The sequence below is a fragment of the Oryx dammah genome, unplaced genomic scaffold, assembly GCF_014754425.2.
Source record: "Oryx dammah isolate SB20612 unplaced genomic scaffold, SCBI_Odam_1.1 HiC_scaffold_12, whole genome shotgun sequence".
Lineage (NCBI taxonomy): Eukaryota > Metazoa > Chordata > Mammalia > Artiodactyla > Bovidae > Oryx > Oryx dammah.
In genome coordinates this window covers 32,774,366-32,801,713 of record NW_024070196.1, presented here as the reverse complement: position 1 = coordinate 32,801,713, position 27,348 = coordinate 32,774,366, and the positions used below count along the sequence as shown (strand labels likewise).

Genomic DNA, 27,348 nt, shown 5'->3' with positions numbered 1-27,348 from the left:
TTGGTTAATAAACATCCAGACAATGGAATATCATCGGCTCTGAGAAAGAAATGAGCTATCAGGCCATGATGAGGCAAAAAGATAGGACACTGAAAGATGAATTCCCCAGGTCAGTAGGTGCTCAATATGCTACTGGAGATCAGTGGAGAAATAACTCCGGAAAGAATGAAGAGACAGAGCCAAAGCAAAAACAACACCCAGTTGTGGATGTGACTGGTGATAGAAGCAAGGTTCAATGCTGTAAAGAGCAATATTGCATAGGAACCTGGAATGTCAGGTCCATGAATCAAGGCAAATCAGAAGTGGCCAAACAGGAGATGGCAAGAGTGGACATCAACATTTTAGCAATCAGCAAACTAAAATGGACTGGAATGGGTGTATTTAACTCAGATAACCATCCTATCTACTACTGTGGGCAAGAATCCCTTAGAAGAAATGGAGTAGCCATCATAGTCAACAAAAGAGCCCAAAATGCAGTACTTGGATGCTATCTCAAAAATGACAGAATGATCTCTGTTTGTTTCCAAGGCAAACCATTCAAGATCACGGTAACTCAAGTCTATGCCCCAACCAGTAACACTGAAGAAGCAGAAGTTGGAACGGTTCTATGAAGACCTACAAGACCTTTTAGAACTAACACTCAAAAAAGATGTCCTTTTCATTATAGAGGACTGAAATGCAAAAGTAGGAAGTCAAGAAACACCTGGAGTAACAGGCATATTTGGGCTTGGAGCACAGGAAGCAGGCCAAAGGCTAAGAGTTTTGCAAAGAGAACGCACTGGTCATAGCAAACACCCTCTTCCAACAACACAAGAGAAGACTCTACACATGACATCACCAGATGGTCAACATCAAAATCATACTGATTATATTCTTTGCAGCCAAAGATGGAGAAGCTCTATACAGTCAGCAAAAGTAAGATTGGGAGCTCACTGTGGCTCAGATCATGAACTCCTTATTCCAAAATTCAGACTTAAATTGAATATAGTGGGGAAAACCACGAGACCATTCAGGTATGACCTAAATCAAATCCCTTACAATTATACAGTGGAAGTGACAAAAAGATTTAAGGGACTACATCTCAGGGACAGAGTGCCTGATGAACTATGGACAGAGGTTCGTGACACTGTACAGGAGACAGGGATCAGACCATCCCCAAGAAAAAGAAATGTAAAAAAGCAAAATGGCTGTCTGAGGAGGCCTTACAAATAGCTGTGAAAGGAAGAGAAACAAAAAGTAAAGGAGAAAAGGAAAGATATACCTATTTCAATGCAGAGTTCCAAAGAAGAGCAAGGAGAGATAAGAAAGCCTTCCTCAGTGATCAATTCAAAGAAATAGAGGAAAACAATAAGACTAGAGATCTCTTCAAGAAAATTAGAAATACCAAGAGAACATTTCATGCAAAGATGGGCTCGATAAAGGACAGAAATGGTATGGACCTAACGGAAGCAGAAGATATTAAGAAGAGGTGGCAAGAATACACAGAAGAACTGTACAAAAAAGATCTTCATGACCCAGGTAATCACGATGGTGTGATCACTCACCTACAGCCAGACATCTTGGAATGTGAAGGCAAGTGGGCCTTAGAAAGCATCACTACAAACAAAGCTAGTGGAGGTGATAGAATTCCAATTGAGCTATTTCAAACCTGAAAGATGATGCTCTGAAAGTGCTGCACTCAATATGCCAGCAAATTTTTAAAACTCAGCAGTGGCCACAGGACTGGAAAAGGTCAGTTTTCATTCCAATCCCTAAGAAAGGCAATGCCAAAAAATGCTCAAACTACTGCACAATTGCACTCATCCTCACATGCTCACAAAATTCTCCAAGCCAGGCTTCAGCAATACATGAACCGTGAACTTCCAGATGTTTCAGCTGGTTTTAGAAAAGGCAGAGGAACCAGAGATCAAATTGACCACATCCTTTGGATCATCAAAAAAGCAAGAGAGTTCCAGAAAAACATCTATTTCTGCTCTATTGACTATGCCAAAGCCTTTGACTGTGTGGATCACAATAAACTGTGGAAATTCTGAAAGAGATGGGAATACCAGACCACCTGACCTGCCTCTGGAGAAACCTGTATGCAGGTCAGGAAGCAACAATTAGAACTGGACATGGAACAACTGACTGGTTCCAAATAGGGAAAAGAGTACATCAAGGCTGTATATTGTCACCCTGCTTATTTAACTTCTATGCAGAGTACATCATGAGAAATGCTGGGCTGGAAGAAGCACAAGCTGGAATCAAGATTGCCGGGAGAAATGTCAATAACCACAGATGACACCACCCTTATGGCAGAAAGTGAAGAAAAAGTAAAGAGCCTCTTGATGAAAGTGAAAGAGGACAGTGAAAAAGTTGACTTAAAGCTCAACATTCAGAAAAGTTAAGATCATGGCTTCTGGTCCCATCACCTCATGGCAAATAGACGGGGAAACAGTGGAAACAGTGGCTGACTTTATTTTGGGGGGCTCCCAAATCACTGCAGATGGTGACTGCAGCAATGAAATTAAAAGACTTACTCCTTGGAAGAAAAGCTATGACCAACTTAGACAGCATATTAAAATGTAGATACATTACTTTGCCAGCAAAGGTCCATCTAGTCAAGGCTATGGTTTCTCCAGTGGTCAGGTATGGATGTGAGAGTTGGACTATAAAGAAAGCTGAGCACCGAAGAATTGATGGTTTTGAACTGTGGTATTGGAGAAGACTCTTGAGAGTCCCTTGGACTGCAAGGAGATCCAACCAGTCCATCCTAAAGGAGATCAGTCCTGGGTGTTCATTGGAAGGACTGATGTTGAAGCTGAAACTCCAATACCTTGTCCACCTGATGCGAAGAGCTGACTCATCTGAAAAGACCCTGATGCTGGGAATGATTGAAGGCAGGAGGAGAAGGGGACGACAGGGGATGAGATGGTTGGATGGCATCACTGACTCAATGGATATGAGTTTGGGTGAACTCTGGGAGTTGGTGATGGACAGGGAGGCCTGGCGTGCTGTGGTCCATGGGATCACAAAGAGTCGGACATGACTGAGCGACTGAACTAAACTGAATCTTAAAATTTATTACCGAGTGAAAAAAGTCAATATGATTTCTGACTGTCAAACATTCTGGAAATGGCAAAACTGGTTAAAGTAGAAAGCTCACAGGTTGCCAGAGAATAGGGAGGCAGTGATGAGTAGGCAGAGCACAGAGGATTTTTAGAGTGGTAAAATATTGTGTCATTTTACCATACAAAACTATACAGTAATGGTATATACATATCATTATACATTTCTTAAAACCAACTGGATATACAATACCAAGAGTGAACCCTAATGTCAACTATGGACTTTGGATGATAATGATATGTCGATGCAGACTGATCAGTTATAACAAACACACCACTGTGATGCAGGCTGTTTATGGTGGAGGAGGCTGTGTGTGTGAAGGTGTGGGGATAAACAGAAACTCTCTGCACTTTCCACTTAAGAAGAAAGCAGTGAACCTAAAAATGCTCTAAAAAATGAAGTTTACAAGTTAAAAAAAAATAGTATGGTATTTGCAGAATACCATAATGACACATTAAGTTAAAAACAGACCAGTGTAAATATAGGAAGCTGATTTTTCAGTGTTGCAAAGATAATTCAACTGAGAAAGGAGTTTTTTTCAACCTAAAAAATTACACACAATATTACTTAATTACCCATTTTGAATTCTGAAGTCTAAGATCTTACTGCTAGGCTTCTCTTGTGTTCCCCTGGTTAAGCATCCGCCTGCCAATGCAGGTGACACCAGTTCGATCCCTGGTCTGGGAAGATCCCACATACCACGAGCCAACTAGGCCTGTGCACCACAACTACTGAACCCGTGCTCTAGAGCCCTCAAGCCACAAGCTCTGAAGCCCACACACCCTAGAGCCTCTGCTCCACAACAACAGAAGCCACTACAAAGAGAAGCTAGAACACTGCAACCAAGAGTAGCCCCCACTCGCTGCAACCAGAGAAAGCCCGCATGCAACAACAAAGACCCAACATAGCCAAATCGCAAAAAAAATAAAAATAAATAAAAATTTAGTACTACCTGGTGAAATCTGTCATCAAAATATTATACATTTTAAGTTTACCTAGAAGGTTAATCCTATATACCTAGCACCTTTCCAAAATCATCTGGAAGTACAATGCTGACATAACAGCCTGTCATTTTATTAATGAAATATTAAATTCTTTCAAAAGGCTATGCTTTAAAACAAATGTTTTAAAAGCATGTGAAGTAGAAAAACTAAATCACTAGTAATTCTTACTTAATATATCTTGTCTTAGGAAAACAGACCCAGGTTCTTACTTTTCTTTTCCTCCAGTTTCATTAAGACATATACTTGACATACTACATTTTGTAAGTTTAAGGACTATAACACATGTATGTACATACTGCAAAATGTTACCACAGTAAAATCAGTTAACACCTATTATCTCACAGTTATAATTTTTTTTCCTTGTGATGAGAACTTTAAGATCTATTCTCTTAGCATCTTTCAAATATACATTATTGCTAACTGCAGTCACCATGCTATATGTACACTCCCAGGACCTATTTATCTTATAACTGGAAGTTTGTACCTTCTGACCACTTTCATCTAATGCCCCCAACTCCTAATCCCTGCTTCTGGGAACTACAAATATGATCATTTGTATTTCAATGAGTTTGGTTTTTAGATTCTGAATATAAGTGAAAACATACAATATTTGTCTTTCTGTATCTGAGTTATTTCATTCAGCATAATGTCCTCAGGATCCATTCATGTTGCCACAAATATTTTCTATGGCTGAATTATATGTATGTGTGTGTATCACAATTTCTTTATCCATTTATCTAAACTGATGCACACTTAGGTTGTTCCTTATGTTCTTTTAGAAATGAAATTACCCTCCAATAAATTAAAGCATGTGAAAATGTGGAATAGGGTATAACGGATACCTCAAACCAGTTAGGGATCACATGTTATATATTCATTAAGAAATCTCATGAGTATAATTGATAATTAAAATCAGGTCAGGACTTTAGCCAAAATACAGGGTGAAATTTCTCTCTAAACATTGACCAGGATATTGTAGGGACTTCATGAACTGTTTCCCCATTAACTAAAATACAGCAGGGAATTATGAAATATTAAAATAAAAAGAAAAAAGGAAAATACCAGAGTCAAAAATAAAATAAACATTTCAAAGTATCAGACACAGAAAAGAAGCAAAATGCTATAAGCCTAAATGAGCCTAAAACTTCAACCTGTCAAACAAGTCTGCCATGGCAGCCCAGAGATTAGATGGTGGAAGTAAAAACTGTGACAAGTTCTGCCTCTACTAATAGGACTCAGACTCACTGTCTGAAACCAGGGGCTGGAAGAGGGGCTCTCCCTATGAATAATGAAAGAAGGAAACAAAAAGCACAGACTACCGCCTCGGGCTATGGCTTTTAAGAAGCAGCAGGGAGGGTGAAAATCAGCCTCCACGGAGACAGGAACTGAACCTAAAAAGATCATGGGTCAGTGACTATCTACAAAATCACTTGTACAGGCTTGGAGTAGGAGCTTCATATCTCAGTTATTGACCATCATCATCCTAGACTGCACTGATGGTAGGGAGTGGTGGGCGCAATCAGCAATTAGAGCAAGGAGAACAGAGGTAGAAATGGTGATTCAAAAAGGAGAGTGAAAAAATTACAAAATTCTTAGCGCTTTGAAAGAAAGCAGCAAATGGAACAATCAGAATATAGGTTCATGTCCAAATGAAAGTAACTTATAAAACTGCCAAAGAATTTAAAGAAAACCAATCTGTGATGTTCAGATAAATAAAAGATTATTTTATTTATTTTAAAAAGAAGTTACTTAACAAGCAAAGGCACAAATCAAGTAAAACAGGAGAGAACCATAGAAATTTTCCTCATAGGGACTTTCACTGCCAGATAAAACGCAGTAGGTGGCAGCAGCCCAAAATTCCCACAGCAACAGCTAGAAAATAATGTTATCCATTACAAAATTTACATTTTTAAAGACATGAGTAGGTTGTTGAAGCAAGAGAGCAAAATGAATTAGAACTCCAGAGGACAGGAATTCATCCAAAAGGAACAAAACAAAAAGAAACTACCTGCTGATTTCTTCTAAGGGGTCATTTGCTGATTTGGGGCATGTAGTGATTTTTGGTATGGACGAAGAATCAGACTTGGGCCACCCTGAGGGACTCTGCCAAAGAAATAACATCACCCCAACTTTTAGAGGTCAGACATTTCTCTTTCAGAGTGCAGAGTCAAATCTGAATTGTCCCTAACAACAGACTGTTTTCTCCAAGGTATCTCTGCTAAATTCTGGGTTGGGGAACTAGGATGACTGTGTCTAAAAGTCCCCACCGTCTGCGTGCTGAAGACAAAATTCTACCAAAGGGAGGGAACTTGCTTTAAACACAAAACCCACCCTCTTCAAGACGTTTGTTAGAATTTGAAGGTATAAAGGGCAGGAAGTCAAAAAACTAAATGGATACTTCTTGGAGAAGAAGGGAATTATCAACAGTCCTTTTGGAGCTCTCAATCAAAAGCTGAGAAGGTCCACATCAAAATGACAGAAATAAACTAGCAGACTCAGTAAGACTTTAAAGGAGCCTCAGCCCAGCTCAAGCTCTGTTTACAGCAGCCCCTCACTCTGCCCAAATGAGAAAAAAAGCAAGCCTTCTCTGATGAAAGATATTGTCTGGAACTCTACAGTATTTGACATACTATCTGACATACAATCAAAAATCATTAGGAAAAGGGAAGAAATATGTGATTGGTAATTTAGAGGAAAAAGAAACAATAAATATAGATTCAAATCTAGATACTATTGTTAGCATAAACTAAACTAACCATAATTAAAATATTTAAAAAACAGATTAGGAAAAAAATGAAGAATTTCAACCAAAAAAACTCAGAATCTATAAAAACAAAGAACTAAAATTCTACTTTAGAACTAAAAAACTGTATGTATTTGATGTCAGAAATTCTTTGGGTATATTCAACACCATCCTGATAACAATGGAAGATGAAATTAACAAATTCAAAATAAAAGCCAAAAGAAAATACCCAAACATGAGAAAAGAAGGCTAGAACAGAGTAGTGTGGAAAATACATGAGGAATGCATTTGAAAGGTACAACTTACACACAATTGTGGTTTGCAAAGAAAAAGAATCAGCTCGAAGTAAATAGATGAGACTTTTCTAAAACTAATGAAAAAAATCAATCCCCAGATTTAGGAAACTCAGTAAATCCAAAAGCAGAAAACCTACCAAGAAACCACACTTATGCAAGACAAAGTCTAACTACCAAAAAACAAAGAAAAAACCACAAATACAGAAAATCTTAAAAGGAACAAAAAAAAAGAGAGAAGGCATTATCAAAGAAGCAAAAACAAGTCTTCAAGAAACTTTTCAACAGAAATGAAGATGTATAAGACATGTTAAAAGCATCTTTAAAATGCTGAAGGAAATACGTGTATGTGTGCATACACACACACACCCCTTCTAAACCTCCAACTCTGTACCAATTGGAGCCTATTATACAGAGTGAAGTAAGCCAAAAAGAAAAACACCAATACAGTATACTAACGCATATGTATCGAATTTAGAAAGATGGTAATGATAACCCTGTATGAGAGACAGCAAAAGAGACACAGATGTATAAAACAGTCTTTTGGGCTCTGTGGGAGAGGGAGAGGGTGGGATGATGATTTGGGAGAATGGCATTGCTGCTGCTGCTGCTAAGTCACTTCAGTTGTGTCCGACTCTGTACGATCCCATAGACGGCAGCCCACCAGGCTCCCCCGTCCCTGGGATTCTCCAGGCAAGAACACTGGAGTGGGTTGCCATTGAAACATGTATAATATCATATATGAAACAAATCACCAGTCCAGGTTCGATGCATGATACAGGATGCTTGGGGCTGGTGCACTGGGATGACCCAGAGGGATGGTATGGGGTGTGAGAGGGGTTCAGGATGGGGAATATGTGTACACTCCTGGCGGATTCATGTTGATGTATGGCAAAACCAATGCAATATTATAATTAGCCTCCAATTAAAATAAATAAATTTATATTAAAAAAAAGGAAATATACTTCAAAAGTGAAAGTGATTAGAGAATAACAGTTAATGAGTAGACTTCACGAGACTGCTTTGTGACAATGTCAATATACAAAAATCATTTGAATCCCTACACACTAATGTTTTAAAAAACACATAAAATAGTATTTACAAATAATATCATTTATAATAGTACCAAAAAAGAAATCAAATAGTTGAAAATAAATCCAATCCAAGATGTATTGGACCTATATACTAGAAACTATAATACACTGCTGAGGAAAATTGGGGAAAAAAAAAAAAAATCTAAGTAAGTTAAGATGTACCATATTCATGGATTAGGGGATTCAACATTGCAAACAGGTCAATTTCCACAAATTAATCTAAAATTCAATGCAATCCTAATAAAAATCTCAATCAGAATATTTATGCACTCAATCTCTCATGTGGCCCTCACCATACCCTCAAAAGAGAATGAGAGTGAAAAAACAAACACTGCGTTTTGTGTTAATACTGTTTCCTTTTTTTAACAGTTGACCTTGCAGGGGCCTACACCACACATGGAGAAAGCACTGAGCCATCCATGCCCACTTGCCTAGAGGACTACTTCACACTTTCCTCTTCTCAAAGTTCACTCCCAACTACTGACCTTGCTTCTTAGATAAAAAGTTATTTAAACACTTCTCACTACCTCCCACCACTTCACCAAGGTCCAAGTATTATCTCTCGACCTTAACTGCTACACTCGTCACTTACTGGTTTCCTTGCTTGCATGTTTACCACCCCAGTTCTTAACACAGTAGCTAGTGTGACCCTTTAAAACCATAAGTCATATGATGTTTTACTACTCTGTTTAAAAGACTTACTGTCCTCTTATCTCCTCAAAGTAAAAGTGACTATCCTTAAAATGGCCTCCAAGTCCATGTATTATGTGGCTCCTAACTCCATCTCTACGTGTCTCTTAGTTTCCCTTTGTTTTTTCTTGGATAATACCAAGCCAGTTCCCACCACAGGACTTTGCACTTGGAATTTTCCTCAGTCTGGATACTTCCTACAGAATGCCCTAACTTTCCCTACCTAAATAGCAACTCTTTGGCCCCAACCTACTCAGCGTATCACTACTATCATCCTTACTCTGTTTTGATTTTCCACATACCACCTATTATCTAGTGATATGATATATATTATATACTGTCTTCTTAAATTTTCACTTTTCTACCAACTACCCACAAAAACCCTCAAAATATAAGCTCAATAAATACAAATGATACTTGGCACATTTTAAATAATATAACCCAGTATTAAGAATGCACCTGGTTCATTTCTGCTATCTAATACATATTTGATAAAACAACAAAGGAATGAATAAACCAAAGTTGAAAGAGAACTCAGAAATACATGTATGTGTGTGTATGTATGTGAGTACCTGACTGCAGTAGTATTAAAATCAATATGAGCCATTCAACAAGTACTACTAGAACAATCAAGCAGAAAACAAGTTTTTAAATTTTAAGACCCTAAAAGGCCAAACTATAAAGGAAATCATGAAAAGACTGATATTATATTCATTTTGTACATTTCAAAACAAAAATTACACAAGCAGAATGACAAGGAACAGGATCAAGGATATTTGAAATAATAAGATACCATTTCACATTCACCTTCCAACACATAAAGAACTCTGAAAATATCGCAAGTGTTGGAGATCTAGTAGAGTAATGGAAACTCAAATTACGCACTCTTAGAAGAGTATAAACTGATGTAATTTTAAAGAGTAGTTGGTACTCTCTCTAAGTTGAAAATGGATATACACACCTTAAGATCCAAAATTTCACTTAATACTTTAGTATTTAATTCAACTTGGAATCACCCTTCATTTCTTTATTCTTAATACATGCACACCAGAATACCCAAGAATGTTCTTAACTGTTTTGTAAAGTTATACATCTTAAATGAGTGTCAACATGACAATAAGTGAATTACAGTATAAAAAATGAAATTACATACTGGAGAGTGGGTTTGCCAGGTGGTGCTAGTGGTAAAGAACCTGCCTGCCAACTCAGGAGACCTAAAAGACACGGGTTCCATCCCTGGGTGGCAAAGATCCCCTGGAGGAGGTCACAGCAACCCACTCCAATGTTCTTGCCTGGAGAATCTCATGGACAAGGGAGCCTGTTGGGCTACAGTCCAAAGGGTCACAAAGGGTCGGACAAGACTGAAGTGACTTGGGACGCATGCACGCGTTCCATAAAGGGAACCATGGCTAAACATGGTTTAGCATGGCTAAACAAACAAACAAAAAACAATATTACAAAGAAAATATTGCAGGACAGTACTAGCAACACAATACTATCTATACAGAACAATGTTTTTCAAAGTATAGCATGGGATCCCTAGAAGTCCCTAATCAGGGTCATCATAAAACTAAAATGTTATTTGCCTTTTTCACTCTTGTTCTTTCTCAAGGATAAATGGGCTTTTCCAGAGGCTGCATGCAGAAACATAACCATGATAGTCCAGCTGTCTTTTATTAAGCCTAATATTAAAAAGATTTGCAAAACAATGTAAAACAAGGCTACTATGTGTTTTTTTTCCTTTTGTCATGGAGAATTCAGTTATTCTTTCATTAAAATATTATGTTAATATATAAGATTTATTACTATTAAATATGTTAATATTTATTAAATATTAGTTTAAATTTCAAATAAACAAATATTGACACACAGACATAATCCACATAAACAAATTCTTTGTGGTACTCAGTAATTTTTCAGAGTATAGAGGGGACCTAGAATAAAAATGTTTGAGAATTGCTAATACGGAATTAAAAATATACAGAACTAAAGCATGTAACAAGTATGTATAAATACATATATATCTCCCCATGTATATAAACTAGTCACACTACTTATGCATAACAAGTAAATTCACAGATGGGACACCTAGGGGGTCACCTAGATCAGAATTAGAATGGGATACTTCAGTGGCTTCAAATGTGGATTATCTTTTTTTTAAAGAAACAGAAAACTCAGATTTAGAATAAATGTGGCAAAATGAGTAGGTACATGCATGTTTGTCTTTCTATTTTATTAATTTTCCTGTATAATTGAAGCTTTGGGGATAGGAGCAATGTATCATTTCCTCTATAATTTATTTTCTACAACAATTTCTTCCCTTTTAGTACCATTATTACTTTGCAATTCCTGTGAAGTCCACCATTTTGCAAGTTGCTTCTCTCCTTAAAGTAGCAACTTAACAAACATATTAACTGAGATTTAAACTGCAAAAGTTTTTTCTCCTTTCTAAGTGAATATGAATTTTAAATGACAATGTCTGAAAGAATGATAAGAGTTTCAAGATGAAACTATGGATTTACAGAAGAGAGGCAAGAGGTGACGTCACATGACTCACATCACGTAACATACACCTGATGTTATGAAAAAGTTTCCATTTGATAAAAATTAATTTCAACATGAATTGTAAAAGACACTAATATAAAGTCATCAAAATGCTGGTTTTAAATACTTTTCATCTATAACTATTTTATCTATATGTATAGATTATTCCACAGGAAAACAGAATATTTCAAAGCTGAATATGTTCAGAGCAAATTATCAATGTGACAAAATTATTAATTCAGGAAGTAATGAGTCTCTGCTATATTCTAAGCCCTAGAGATATAAAGGTACAAGACAAACAAGTACTCTGCTCATTTCAGAAGCTAGCTAGAAAGTCAAAGTATGCACAAAATAATTCCCAATCATGATAGACACTGAAAATTAAGACAGAAAGCAAAGTGGGATGATGTGATTTAAGAAAATGATTGGCTGGGGCGATTCACTGGACAAAGATAACTCTCCAAGGAGGAAACATTAAAGCTGGTACACCTAAGTGATATCAGAGCAAGTGGCCATACAGGTTGGCCAGAACGTGACCTATAGAACAATAATAAGGACAATGCGGATGAGGAACAAAGAACAAGGCTGAGAACAGTATAGGTCAAAGTCAATGGCTAGGCAAGGGCCAGACCATGGAAAGCTTAGAATTTCATATAAAGGTAATGAGAAGCTATCTGCAAGTTTTAAGCAGAGAAATAACAAGATCTGATAACCTTAATTAATCTGTGAAGATAAGAGGGATAACAGCAGCAAGAAGACTAGTTAGGACATCACTGCAAAGGGATATGGGAGTAGCAGCAATGGAGATGAAGAAAAATTGAGGTATTTATCTTGGAAACAGAACGAAAGTAGCTGACAGAATCGGGGAAGAGGAGGAGTGAAATTGGGAGATCAATGAGGACTCTCAGATTTTTTTTATGAAAATTAATGATTTCCTATTTGAAATATCATTTCCTTAATTTTTGGATTGTTAGTTTTTTCCACAAGAGTGGTATACCACAACCACCTCAAAACTCAGGAGCTTAAAATAACAATATTTATACTTTGTCCTGTGTCCATGCATCTGTTGTATTCCAGACTTAGAGTCAAGCTTTGAGTTGGGTCAGGTTTGCACACATCCCCCTCATCCTCTTGGGACCAACTAGCTGGCCAGAACACATCCTTCTCAAGGTGATGAGCCTCAAAGAGGAGCAGCCCAATCACTTGTGCACGTGCTAAGTCTCTGTTTGAATCACATCTACTAACTTCCCCCATATCACGAGGCTGAGCCAAAATCAAAAGGCAGAGAAGGACGCTTCTCTAGTAGAAGCACTGCAATATCATGTGGGAAAGACCAAGGATACATAGAGAGAAGAACAAAAGCAAATAAAAGCAAATAATTCAATCCACAGCAATAGCTACGTATTCACTTCTGGAATCTACGTATTCACTTCTGGAGTCACAACTGTAAAAAGGTTACAAGTTCTTGAAACAGTCCAAATTGTTTTTCAAGATAGCCACAAATAAGATATAATTCTCTTAATTAATTCTTATTTTCATTAAGTAATTGCATGAACATTTTCAAATTCTACATTATTATCAAAGATTATTTAGCTCCCTAGGCTTCCTGGGTGCCACCTGTGTTAAAGAATCCGGCTGCTAATGCAGGAGATGAAAGAGAAGTGGGTTCCACCCCTGGGTCAGGAAGATCCCTGGATAAGGCAACCCACTCCTGTATTCTTGCCTGGAGAATCCAGTGACAGAAGAGCGTGGTGGGCTACAGTCCATGGGGTTGCAAAGAGTTGGACACAACCAAGCATCTGAGCACAGCATTTAGTTACATTACATGTGTTGTAGAAAAGAAAACGATAATACGGATATTTCTGAAATTAAGATAACACGAAAGAGAAGTTGGTTTGAAATTTAGAACAATTATATATAGTATAGTCAAAGACAGGACTTTCCTGGTGGCTTAGATGCTAAAGAATCTGCCTGCAATGCAGGAGACCAGGGTTTGATCCTTGAGTGGGAAAGATCCCCTGGAGAAGGAAATGGCAACCTATTCTAACATCCTTGCCTGGGAAATGCCATTGACTGAGGAGCCTGGTGGGCCGCAGTCCATGGGGTTCCAAAGAGTCAGACACAGCTGAGAGACTAACATACTAACACAAAGAAAGTAGTAAAATAACTAGAGAATAAAGACAGGCAACCAATCAGAATACACTTCAAAGATCTTTTTTGAGGCAAGAAGAGTATTTACTTACTTTACTTTATAAAATCAAACCATTTCATTGTATAGAAACCATTTAAGCAAAATTGCTAAAAACAAAGTTAAAACTTAAAAAATCTGCAACCTATAACAAACAAAAGGTCCATATTCTTACTACGTATATTAAGTTCTTACTAAACAATAAGAAAAATGAGAATATTCTTATTCATATCTCTTATCAACTTTAACATTGTCTCCTAAGCTTAAAAATATTTCCTGAAAGAATAAATGAGCTTAATGTGTTCTGGTGAAGTCTGGAAACATAATACATACTTTAGATGGAACAGAACCAAACTGTAAAGAACTTTTAAAGTCAAGTTGACAAACTTAAATTTGTTGTTTACATTATCACAGGCTCAGAGGAATGACCTAAAGAAAGCACTGTTTTACTTTGGTTAATTGGCCATTACCAAAAGGAATCACAATACAGAGATGCTAAGTTTAAGTAGAGCACCTAGGAGGTGATGAACAAAAATTCCAAATTAGGGTAAAAGAATTCAAGAACCACTCCAAAAAAAAGATGAGATACCATAGAATAAAAAAAGATAACAGAAAAAAAGTCGAAAGAAAACTCTAGTATCTACCCTGAGCAGTGCTTCTCAAACTTCAATGCGCACAGAATTCACTTGAAATCTTTTCAAAAGGCAGATTCACTTTAGTAATTTAAGATTCTGCTTTTATAATAACCTCCCAGGTTACGCCAATATTGTTGATCTCATGATCATACTTTTAAATAGAAAGGGTTTAGAAAATAAGAGTAACTATGGAGCAACTTAGATAATGATCAAGCCTTGTATTGTATGTTTTCTTACTGGCTTGTGGCCCTCCTTCTCAGCACTTAGCCAAGCTGCATTTTTTAATTTTTGTGATTATTGTTCAATGTATTTCTCCCCACTTCTCAATGTCCTGTTTGGTTCACCACTTCAGTCCTGTTATCTGCGCATTAGCACACATCTGGCGCACAGCAGGTGCTGACTTTTTGTTTAAGAAATAAATCGTGTCAATGAATATAAACGCTAAAAGAGATGATGGGTTGAACAGAGGAAGGTAGGTGAGGGACACTCCAGTGAAAAGATATATGTTGATTAGAATTAAGAGAAAGGTTGTTGATGTAGACTGGATTGCTATCATGTTAGACATAAGCACTGGTAGCCATGTAAGTAAATTATTGAAGGAGTGTATAAACAAACGGAGACGACCTAAAGAGGCTTTGTTGGACAGCCAGAGAGAACCTAGAGAAAGTCCCATCAAAGAATACAGTCAGACAGAGGATTCTGAATAGAAGAAAACACTAATAATGAAAAAAAAATTACTAACATATATCATCTAAGGCTAAAGATAGATTAAAAGTGGATTCAGAAGCTTTTACACTTAAACATCTTTCTGTAAATATATAGATATCAGATTTAGTAGTTAAGAGTATTAGTTAAGAGTATAAGTAGTCTTAGATATACAAAACAGATAATAGAAAGGAACTATTTTGCCCTGAAAATACCCCACAACTGAGGGTAAGAAGGAAGAACACACTCCAGTCCCATTCCGTCCTTTGCCCCTTTGTTGAGTTTGCCAAAAATAGATGGAGTCAGTTGAGACAGAAGATAGACGTCTGGCCATGTAAAACTATCTGGACCAATGCCACAGTCATACATGCTAAAGAGCAGACATCAGCTTAATAAATTAATAATCACTATACCAGCCTGGTCTGCATTTAACACTCACCTAAATGATGTAACATTTCAATTTCCTTTCTTATGCAAGAGCTTCAGCTGTCCTTCAATCAGGAGCAAACACATTCTAGATACGTAAGTAGCAGTATTCATTCACTCAAACAATACTCAAACAGCACTTATGATATGCAAAATGCTGTTCAAAGTGCTATTCTAAACATAAAATATTAATCAGCCATGAATAATGTTATGAAGAAACATATGCCTGATAGAGGAGATAAAAAAAACATGTATGCATAAGTAATTACGAAAGAAGAATCTGAAGAGCTATAAGGGAAGAAGTACAAAATGTTAAGAAGGAGATAAAAAAATTAGAAAGAAAATTCCACTATTCAAGGATTCCTATTCAACATAAGGAACAAATGTCAGAGTCCAGTCTTCTAGCTCCCAATCTTTTTCTAACAAGCCATTGTTACCTTTCAGCACTTTTCATAAAATTTTTCTGCTAAACTCTCAAAGTTTAGAGTTGTTCATCCTTAATTCATCACAACTTTATTCCATTTATACTTAATTTGAGGTTACCACTGAAGATGTTCAATAATTCCTATCAACATTACCTGTAGCTCAGATGGTAAAGAATCTGCCTGCGACGCAGGAGACCCAGATTTGACCCCTGGGTTGGGAAGATCCCCGGGAGAAGGGAACGGCAACCCACTCCGGTATTCTTGCCTGGAGAATCCCATGGACAGAGGAGCCTGGTGGGCTACAGTCCACGGGGTCGCAAAGAGTCGGACACGACCGAGCGACTAACACTACTACAACTATCAATGTTACAAAGAACAAAATGTTTTTACCCAACTTGGAAAATTGACATCACACAGCAAGTTCACATCTGGCCTTGCCTATTGTTAATCAGAAATAAAAGAAAATAATATCCACTAGGAACAAAGCTTTGTACTTCCACTCCACATCCATCTATCTCTCCAAAAAGACCCTAGCCTGGTGTGTGTGTGGGGGGGGGGGGGGGGGGGGGGGGGGGGGCGGGGAGGAGGATGTCAAGGACCAAGATAGTAAGGCTCAGAAAGAAGTTTTCTAATTGAAAAAATAACCATCTTTCATTGTGCTTCTGAACCAATCACAGGATCTAAAACCACTAACCCCTCCCTCATTCCTTAACTTGATCCTTTGGTCAAAAACAACTAGAATTTGTTTTACGGTTATAGGACTATTAGGAAACTCTACCTCTAACTCTAGAAAAGTCAACTCAACAGAAAATGCAAAGTTTTCCCATATAAGCCTGAAACGGGAGGCAGAACGAAATAAATCAGCATTTGGTTCTCTAAACAAGTAAAAACATAACGGTTGTCATCTTAGTTCCAACAATAGAAATAGAAGAAATATATATATTCTAAGTGTAGTAACAACAGCTTTGCACTTTAACCAGTGAAGAAAGAAAAATGGAAAAGAACAAAAATAAGAAATTAATGTGTCTCCATTCATCATTCCCTTCAATGGATGATCCAATTCCATCAGTGTTAAAATGTGTGTGTGCTGCATCTACACAATAGCAAGTATTTACCCAAAGTATTATTTTTTTATAGAAATAAGATAAATGTTAGCGTTAACAACTTAAAACTCCATAAAGATAGTGTATTTTGTCTGTTCTATTCACTAATTCATCTATAGCTGAATTCTACCTAACAGAGACAGTTCTCAATAAATATCTGTAGCTGAACTGTACTTAAAACACAAAGAGCTCTCAATAAACATTTGCTGTAACAATGAATGAATGAATGTCAGAAGAAATTTCTTGACAACTAAATCTCAGAATCAACAGAGTATACTCTACTATGTCAGAAAAAAAGTAGGAATATTTAACTAAACATGAAGTTACTTCCAGTCTTTTTTAATCATGAAGAAAATGTGATTTCAAAAAACTGCTAATTAACAAGTTACTACTCAGCTATGTGACTCCATGTAAGAAATTAGCTTGCAGCACTGCATATTGTATCCAGTATCATTAAAGGTAAAAAAATAGGGATAAAAAAATTAGGAAGTAAAACTGAAGAAAAGTAGATAAAAAGCATCAATTACCGAATTACTCTGAAATTTCCCCAATTTTATGGATCTGTGAAGAACTATATCAAATTTCTATTAAATTATTTCACACATAAATATATGAAGTCATCAATATTAATTATCCAGTGTTAGATGTTAAGAAAGTAACAATACACAACCTGGTTTAGGAGACTGCTTTTGTCAAAAACGAAAAAAACAATTACTTTTCTTTGTTTATATTTTATCTCCCATCATGTTATGATTAACTACATCCATCTCTGTCTCCCTCAAAATATCGTTTAACTCTTTGAAAATAAGGACCTTTTGCTCCATTGTCTACTTGTTGAATTACATCTATCCCTGCCTAAATAAAATATATGCCTATTAAAATTCTCCAAAGGATTTATTTAACAAGTCAATCAAACACCAGTAAAACCCACAATAAAATCTTAACTATTTGTCCAAAAGCTGAGGTCTAGATCATCTAATGTCATAGACTATGTAAAACTATCTTTTTAACTTTTGAGTATGTTCTTGTCTGCATTTGACGATGGTTATATTACGGCTTCACAGTCTCAAAGAAACATGCAGCTCTACGAATTATCAAAAACAGCTTTTCCAATACCAAGGGGTCACGGTGAAGATCGCTCAGTCGTGTCTGACTCTTTGCGACCCCATGGACTGCAGCCTACCAGGCTCCTCTGTCCATGGGATTTTCCCGGCAATAGTACTGGAGTGGATTGCCACTTCCTTCTCCAGGGACCTTCTCGATCCAGGATCGAACCCAGGTCTCCCACATTGTAGACAGACGCTTAACCATCTGAGCCACCAGGGAAGTCCCACCAAGGGGTTACCTAGTTTATTTAATGACTCAATCGTCACTGTGCATGCTCAGTCTCAGTCATGCCTGACTCTCTGAAACCGCATGGAATGCAACCTGCTGGCCTCCTCTGTCCATGGGACTCTTCAGGCAACAGTACTGGAGTAGGTGGCCATTTCCTCCTCCAGGGATTTTCCTGGCCCCGGGATTGAACCTGTGTCTCCTGTTTCCTGCATTGGCAGGCAGATTCTTTTCCACTGAGCCACTTGGAAGCCCACTGATTCATTACTTAAGTGAAAAAGAAAGTGACCCACGTTTTTGAAAGACCCAGTAGAAACCTATAAGAGTACCCGAATGGTACAACTAGAAACACTAGACTTTCCCTCCCCAAGTACAGACTGGGAATACAAAATGATTAGATCCTTCCGTCAATCAGAAAATCGATACGGATGTGGTTTTTACACACAGCTGTATATCTGCTTCTTACTCACCTTCAATTAGTAACTAAAATTCACCCAGTGGGGGAAAAATATAGAAAACGATCTGAGTAGAAGGATCTTTTTAAAGAAATCTCTGCTACTATAGAGAAAGATTTACTCATGATCAGAATATATCAAAAATATACAGTTATTAGACTTGATTTTAAATATTTTAAAGTATTAAAATTTTACATAATTTATTTAACTAATTTCAATCAAACTACATAATTACATACTTTTAAAGTTCAACTTAGACTAAGCTTTTCAAAACACTTTCTAAGATTTCAATAAATCCACAATTCATGAAATTACTTATCAGAAATGAAAATTCAGCTCTTCAACAAGTGACAGTACCTCCAGAAAAAGTAGTAAGTCAAGAGGAAAAGATTTGTTTGTGCACACTTAAATCTCTTAAAAAGTAGAGTTTAATATTCAGGTTTGCATTACTGATTATTCCATATTGAACACTGTCCATCAAGCCTGGCATCTTAAATTTGTGATACAGGTATTGCCTAACAGATTTGCTCATTAATTTCAGAATGATATAACAGTTCTGACCCTGGTTTTGATGGCTAACAGCAGAAGAAAACAGATTTGCCCTGAGTTTTACTGGATGGCACTCACATGTTAAAAAGTCTGTAAGAATATCACACCTCTCTCAGTTTCTTCAGTGTTTCACACTCTGTTATTAAATAAGTAAAAGATAATACTTTTAATTAATATCCCTACAATACAAAGCTTAAATTTTGTTTCCTTCAACATTCAAAGTATACAAGTGTTTCACAACCACAGATTATCCCTAAATGCACAACTGGAGTAAAAGTACTGGCAAAGTTAAGAAAAAATACAAAACACCAAAAAAAAAAAAAAACCCTTTAATTTTTTCAAAGAAACAGAACACCATGACCATGACTTATTTGTTACCTTTTAAATGCTTCTGCTGGGTTTCTCTCACATTCCCCGGGCTGTAGGAGGCTTTGAACTGCTGGATCCCTTAGTTTGTCTTCATATCCTTGGAGTAGTCCACTACGGCAGATCTGAGCAACCAGACCTCTAATAAACCCTCCAACACACAAAGTATCAGAGTCCTGCGCTTTGCAGAAATGAAAGGCCAACGCCTGGCGATGTAAACCTCTCTGCAAGCTTGTAGGTGAACTTGGCCACAAGAGTTCAGTGCATAAGGCTGTCTTGCCACTGCCAGGCCCTCCTACCAATAACACACCCCAGGCAGCTCCTTTCCCAGAGACAACACTAGCATTATTCCCAGAATTCATTACAAGGGCTGGTGTGTTGACAGCACTGTTGCAGCAGTTAGTCTTCTCCTGGAGGCAATGCTGAAGCTTGTGGAAAACCCACTCCCTACAGTAAAACTGCTTCCCCTGCAGTAAACTCGTTTGAGCCATTTTGCAGACTTTCTCTTCCCAAGGGTTAGTCATAATAGGTTTCTTATCGTTAACATTTGCTAGCATCTGGGTACAACACAGGTCTTTACATCCATTTGGACAGAACTTGCATATTAAGTTGACTTTGAATGGCAGAGTAACCAGTTACAGTAAAATTCAACAGCCACAGAGTCCATCTGCCATCAGAATGTGTGTGACTTTATTTGGCTCTTTATTCCTGATAATCAGCAGAGAATATATGTTTATATTAATTGTTGAACTGGTGGAAAACTGCCTGGTTCCGAACCTTGGCCACACTTTTCCTATATCTTGATGGGTCGCGTAACTCCATGGTTATATCTGGAGTTTATGTGATTGTGGATATTTCAAGTATGCAGATGAGACAATACATCTGGAAAACTGAAGAGAAAGCCCAATCGTTCAATTTGTATAAAATGCTTCTCCAGATTTCCAGCGTTAACTCTGTATCTGAAAATTAGATGCAGAAAAATGTATCCATTACAGTTAAATGCTATCAAAGGGATTACAATTATACAGTAGATTGTTAGTGCTATACTTCTGGTTGAAGGATAGTCAAAGTACTAGACCCTGCAGGTTTTAGGTATTTGGACAACTGCCAGAGAGGGAACTGTTTCAGATTATTGTCTCTTATGTGGCAAAAATGGCAAACCACTGTTAACATCTTCTTAATTCAAAGCATTCATAAAATGCATTTTTCAAGATAGATTCTTAATGAACCTGTTCACAGGTTTCTGCGTTTAAGATGTCTAGGTAATCAATAATTCCCACTAGCAACTAAAATAAAACAAAAATACCTTCGTGCAAAATATCACACGATAAAAAGCTCATTTGTCAAATAATACAATTATCCAGTTACAGTAATCTCAAAAACTCATACACTTCATCTTTGGCACTTTCAAAAAGTTGGATAACTACACCAAAATCATAATTACATTTTCCTTTCTGTATTTCTCTTCCTCTCTAGTTAGGCTTCCCAAACAGCTACATTTGAATCAAGTTACCCTGGATTTTTAAAACCTCACTGTAGAAAGGAGAAATAAAGACTTTAGGCACATGCAGTATCATCCTTAACTCTAGCCAAAAAGGTCTTTCCGACAAGCTTGGCAAAATAGCACCAGGTAGGGAAGCTCTATGAACTTGCACAGACCAGCCAGTCAAAGGGCTCTGTTGACTTGACTGGCCACACTCCTTTGTTGATAGGTTGCAAAATCTAGCGGATGATTATCAGGGTTGCGGCTGAATGGGAACGGGTTAAAAAGAAAAAGGGGAAGGGGGTGAGCTTACAGGAATGATAAAATCCAAACACAAGTACTACGCGAATCCTTCTTTCCTCTGCGCCAAAGAGGAAGGTTTCGGAGAGGGGGTGAGGCATGAAATCTACTACTGTGGCCGGAGAAAAGGCTGCTGGGGAGAAATCCTTCCAGGCAGGAAAGGGATAAGGAATAGATGGCTTGAGCTGGTGGGTGTTTGCCTACAGTTCCGGCCTCTAGTTCAGCTGATAGACAAAAGGAACTCCGGGATTCCCAGCGACAGGAACCTCCTTCGGGTTCAGTGGCCCCAAGGAGCCACAGGAGGGCCACCTCGGAGAGGCCACGGACCGAAGTGCAGCCTCCACACTGAGGTCTTCCTTCCACAAGGCTGGGAACGCCTAGACACCCGCCCCGCCCCGAGATCGGGGTGTGTCCTCTGAAGGGGGAAGGGGTGCCCGACGTCCTCGCCAATCCTAGATGTAGGGTCGCTTCGGGTCGGTGTCCAGCTCCGCGCCCCCAACCTCGGGCGCTGCTCCCGCCCCCGCCCGGCCCGCCGCGTAACGAAGCGAGAAGTCGGGTCTGGAGCCCGGGGCTGAAAAGGCTGGATGGGTGGGTGAGGTCCGAGCCCAGCCACAGCCCCCGAGATTCCGACCTGAGGGTGGGGCCTCGTTTGCACCGCCGCTGCCGCCGCCGCCCCTCGGTTACCTCGGTCCCGGCTGCTGCCGCCGCCGCCACCGCCGCCGCTGCGGAGTCTCAGTCTCAGACACTTGCTTTGCTGAGAAGCCACCGCCGCCAGCGCTCCCTGAACTCTCACTGCAGCCGCCTCCTCCGCCCGGCCCGGAGAACGCTCCCAGCTCCAGATCCTCCTCTTGGCCCCCGGCAACTGCCAGTTCCAGCTGCCCCAGCAGCTCCGCCGGGCTCCTCCCAACCCCCACTGGCCAACCGCTGCCGCTGCCGCCGCCGCCGTCAGGGCAGTGACTGTCTCAAGCAGCCCGGGACCGGCCGGCTCCGCCCCGCCCTGCGGCCCCGCCCTCTCTGCCTAGGCCCCGCCCCTCCCGGCCGCCCGGCCTTTCTTCGGCCGCCGGCTCCGCCCCCCTGCCTCGCCCCTCCCCCACTGTACCGTCCGGTCGCCGCCTGTGCCTGGGTGTGTGCAGCCGCTTGGGACCGGCTGCTTTGCACCGCGGGGAGACCTGTCTGAGGGCTGCCTGGCGGCTCCGCCTTTCTCAAGGATGGGGGCGGAGAAGGGGGCGGGGGCTGCGTTCTCACGTCCCCGAGCTCACGCGAGTCGCTGCCCCCACCCACCCCGTCACCACTCGGCCCTGAGCCTTCCTTTGTCTTCCTGTCTGAGGGACTCGCTGGCTTTTGGGGCCGCTGCTAGGAAGGGCACTTGAGCTGGGAGAGTTGCCCCATGCCACTCCCTTAACCTTTTTGTCCCCAAAGGGCACTCTAGGCCGGTCCTTTTCTTCAGTCATCCCGGTCCCCGTTCAATCTATTAAATTGCGGTGATGGTTTAACTTTCTCGATCTGGGACTAAAAGAAACCAGTAAGGACCGGGAAGGAGGTTGCGAAAACTAAAAATAGTAGTGGGGCTATGTTCCTACTTGCCTCATGAAAAGGACATGGCCTCCATCAGATCTAGTTGGAAGCTATCACTATTGGATCTCAGGCAGCTAGCTTCCCTTCTGGACAGATTGATTACTCGCAGAGGACACTATGGGAGAAAAAGACCGCAATCGAGGTCAGAATGCAGAATAATATGAACTGCCCTGGAGGACCTGACCACAAGCAGTTACTTTTGAACTAGATGAGCCAGTTTGCGTTCACGTGAACCTGGATTAGATTTCAAATTTCTGCTGGGAAAGTACTGTCAACTGATAGATTAGGAAATGTAGTATCTTTTTTATTATTTATGCTAAAACCATCAGCTCTCCTCCCAGCCTCCATTAATTTTAATATTCTTCTATCTTAAATGCTGAACCAGTCTCCCATCTGTTTTTAGGAATTTCAAAGTATAGCTGTCACTCTTAACTAGAAAAATGGACTGTACTTATCCTTACTCTTCCATTCTGTTTATTCTCAGGCTATCTATGGCAGTTGAGGTTTGTTGACCTTTAATTTTAATGCACTTGTTGCAAATTCTGAGGTTTTTTCCCAGAACAAAGCAGAGTATAAATTCACCAGAATTAGTGATTAAAAAAATGATTTTTAAAAAGATACAACTTTGATATGCATTTTGCTTAAGCCGTTTTAATTACCCGCTTAACTTGTCATACATTATTGCCATTGGAAAAGTTGACTCCAGTTTCATGGTTGTAAAATTATGTGTTTAGAGGAAATTTAAAGAGTCGGACACGACTGAGTGACTGAACTGAACTGAACTGATGTACATCATATAATCATTTCCATTAAACTATTTATTAATATATTAATTAAAATAATTTCTGTCCAATAGAGAAGTTACACAAACTTTTGGTTTACTGAGCCTGTTTTTTTCAGATAACTATCATGGAATGCTGTTTTAAATACTGCAGCAATAACTAAGCTATAATCTTCAGACTCATTTAGAATTTTTTTCCTTTAAAATTTATTGCACATTTCATTTTTATGACTTTTTGCTTTCCCTAGTAGAAAAACTTCTGAAAAAGAAGGGACTATGCGATCCACACCCTTGTAGGTTTGTAGCAAGTTTCCCTGCATGTAAAGCATGTCTGTTCTTTTATTCCACACTCAGCTTACATAGAGACTTCTACACACGGTATTGTGTTGGCTGCTGCTGCTGCTGCTAAGTCGCTTCAGTCGTGTCCGACTCTGTGCGACCCCATAGACAGCAGCCCACCAGGCTCCTCTGTCCCTGAGATTCTCCAGGCAAGAATACAGGAGTGGGTTGCCATTTCCTTCTTCAATGCATGCATGCATGCTAAGTTGCTTCAGTTGTGTCTGACTCTGTGCGACCCATGGACAGCAGCCCACCAGGCTTCTCTGTCCATGGGATTCTCTAGGCCATTGTGTTGGGCATAATGATAACTTATAAAAATGGACAGACACAGTTTCTTCAAGTCTGGGAGGCTGTTGCAAGGCAAAGGTAACTTGGGACTACTCTAGCCATTCTTTCTTTTCAGAACATCCACTTATTTTATCAGTTTTTATACGAAGCAATGATGTTTTTTAAGCTCTTTCAGACTCCTCGTGGCCAAATTACTGTCTTGGTCACCCAAAGGTGGAAGTCTCCACTGTTGAAAAAAAAGTCATATGGTGGCTCACATAGTAAAGAGTCCACCTGCAATGCAGGAGACCCAGGTTTGATCCCTGAGTCCAGAAGGTCCCCTGGAGAAAGGAATGGAAACCCACTCTAGTATTCTTGCCTGCAGACTTCCATGGACAGAGGAGCCTGGCAGGCTACCGTCCATGGGGTCACCAAGAGTCAAATACAACTGAACAACTAACACTTTCACTTTTCGTATATGGCTTAGTGGGCCTATTAATTGACCCAACTGGGATATTTTTTGAGAACAGAAGGAACTAATAAAAACAAAACTATGTAGTTCTTAGGTATGCTTATCTGCTGACCAAAAATTTGGTTCAATTATATTTGGTAGAGTTACTAAATAGTTCTATTTAAACATTATTTTTCAAAAAATAACAATAAAATATATATTAAAACATAAATATGTATTTACCTACCAGATTTTACAAAATGTCTTTTTATCAATTACCTGAATGCTATTTTTAGCACTGGTACTTCAGTACATTTTCACATACTTTAATCAATTTCTTAGCATACTTTCTCTACCACCAAATACTGGTATTTTTCTAAAAAATACATTTTCTTAAATACAATTTTCCTTTTTAAAAATTTATTCATAAAATTGCCTGAAATCTTCTTCATGGTTACATAAACAATATATCATTGCCATCTTCAATGAATGCTTCTCTGTAGAACATATTTTTTTAACTTTTTATTTTGTATTGGAGTATAGCTGATTGACAATGTTGAGATAGTGTCAGGTGGATAGCAAAGGGAGTCAGCCATAGATATACATGTGTCCATTCTCCTCCGAACCCCTCCCTTCCAGGCTGCCACATAACATTGAGCAGAGTTACCAGTGCTTTACAGTAGGTCCTTGTCGGTTATTCATTTTAAATATAGCAATATGTACCTGTCCATCCCAAACTCCCTAACTAACCCTTCCCCCATCCTTCCCCACTCCTAACCATAAGCTCATTCTCTAAGTCTGTGAATCTGTTTCTGTTTTGTAAATTCATTTGTATCATGTCTTTTTAGATTCTGCACATAAGGGATGTCATACGATGATTCTGCTTCTCTGTCTGACTTCACTCAGAATGATAATCCCTACACCATAACGTTTTTAGTTGAAAATTTTCTCTGTAAGTACTGAGGTACCTAGTAAGTTCAAAGCAAACTCTGATTTTAAAAAATATATTATTATTTATATTCTTTATATTGAAATGTACAAATTTTTCAGCTCAAATCTTTTTACAGGTATGTCTTTTTTAAAACTTACAGTAGCATCTCTCAACAAATATTTTTTCAAAACAAAGCTCCTTATATAAATTTTCTTTTTGTTTATGTTGATGGTTTCAATTAAATTTAGATATCTCAAAATTATAAGTCTTCTGGTTTTTAACCCATTTGGATACAAAATATAATTTTATCCAGTTAAAAACAGCAGCTTTTTAACTGGATCAAAAGATTCTCCCTACAAGTTGAGATATTCCAAAGCCCAATTATAAATTTGAAAACTAGGTGTTTTATAATATTTGTATAGTCATGTATACATTTAATTTCTTCTCTGATTGGTAGAGAAAAATTTCAGTATCTTCCTATTTGAAATCTTTGTAATTACAATTCTTTAAAAAGCTGCAGAAGACAAATACTTTGATTTTAAAGTTTCAGTGATTTTAAATGAAATGCTGTGAAAATTTAAAAGACTCATTTTAGCCCTCTAATTAGTGTAGGTCTCTCAGGTTGATTTACAGAGTAATTCATTTTATTAAATTGAAATAGAGTTGCTATGCAATGTTATATTAAATATAATAATGTAATTTTAGTTTAGGTGTACAACATTCAACATTTTTATAGGTTATACTGATTTAAAGTTATTATATAACAATAGCTATATATTAGCTATAATAATGTAATTTTAGTTTAGGTGTACAACATTTGACATTTTTATAGATTATATTTCATTTAAAGTTATTACATAAAAATGGCTATATTTTCCTGTGCTGTACAATATATCCTTGTTGTTTATCTATTTTATACATAGTAGTTTGTGACAAAGTAATTAAGAACATCACTGCAGTCTTTCAGATTCTATCACAAATTTAAAGAACTCTTTGATTGTACAGGAGCATTCAGTCTTGATATATGCTCTATTACAGGGTGATTCAGTCTCTGTTTCACATGTTTCAGAGATACCTTACCTTTACTTTTCTACATTTACCACTGATTCTCAGAAGTGGCAGCCTGGTGGGTTCATGAATGTCTAAGGTGGCAGCAGCAGGCTAGGCCACACCTGATTAGCACACCAAGTACCTGGTAGGATCAGCAGGCTTGAAAGCTTCGCTGATTACTCCCAAGACCAGAAGTTAGACCACTCTCCTGGTGGCTCAGATGGTAAAGAATCTGTCTGTAATGCAGGAGACCCAGGTTCAATTCCTGTGTCAGGAAGATCCCCTGACAGAGAAGGGGATGGCTATCCACTCCAGTATTCTTACCTGGGAAATCCCATGACCGGCTACAGTCCGTGGGATCACAGAAAGTTGGACACAATTAAAGCAAATGAGCACACACGCAGTCTCTCCTATCAAGCTGAGTTTTGTTTTTTCAGCTAGTATCCTGCTCACTATCCCTGAAAGGAAGGGGTAAGTTACTTTGCATCTGGAAAGAGTCCGGAAAAAGTTA

The 27,348-nt window shown here is 38.5% G+C and overlaps 1 protein-coding gene across 1 annotated transcript in view; it reads right to left on the bottom strand.

Annotated features, from left to right (window-relative positions):
* Window positions 1-22,407, bottom strand: part of ANKRD50 (ankyrin repeat domain 50) — a 37,817-nt gene extending 15,410 nt beyond the window's left edge. Inside the window, exons 1-2 of the mRNA XM_040250542.1 lie at window positions 22,128-22,407; window positions 19,673-20,619 (exon numbers count right to left, since the gene is read on the bottom strand). Of these exons, the coding sequence (XP_040106476.1) occupies window positions 19,673-20,217 (545 nt within the window). The 5' untranslated portion in view covers window positions 20,218-20,619; window positions 22,128-22,407. The remainder of the gene's footprint in view (window positions 1-19,672; window positions 20,620-22,127) is intronic.
* Window positions 22,408-27,348: the final 4,941 nt, after the last annotated feature.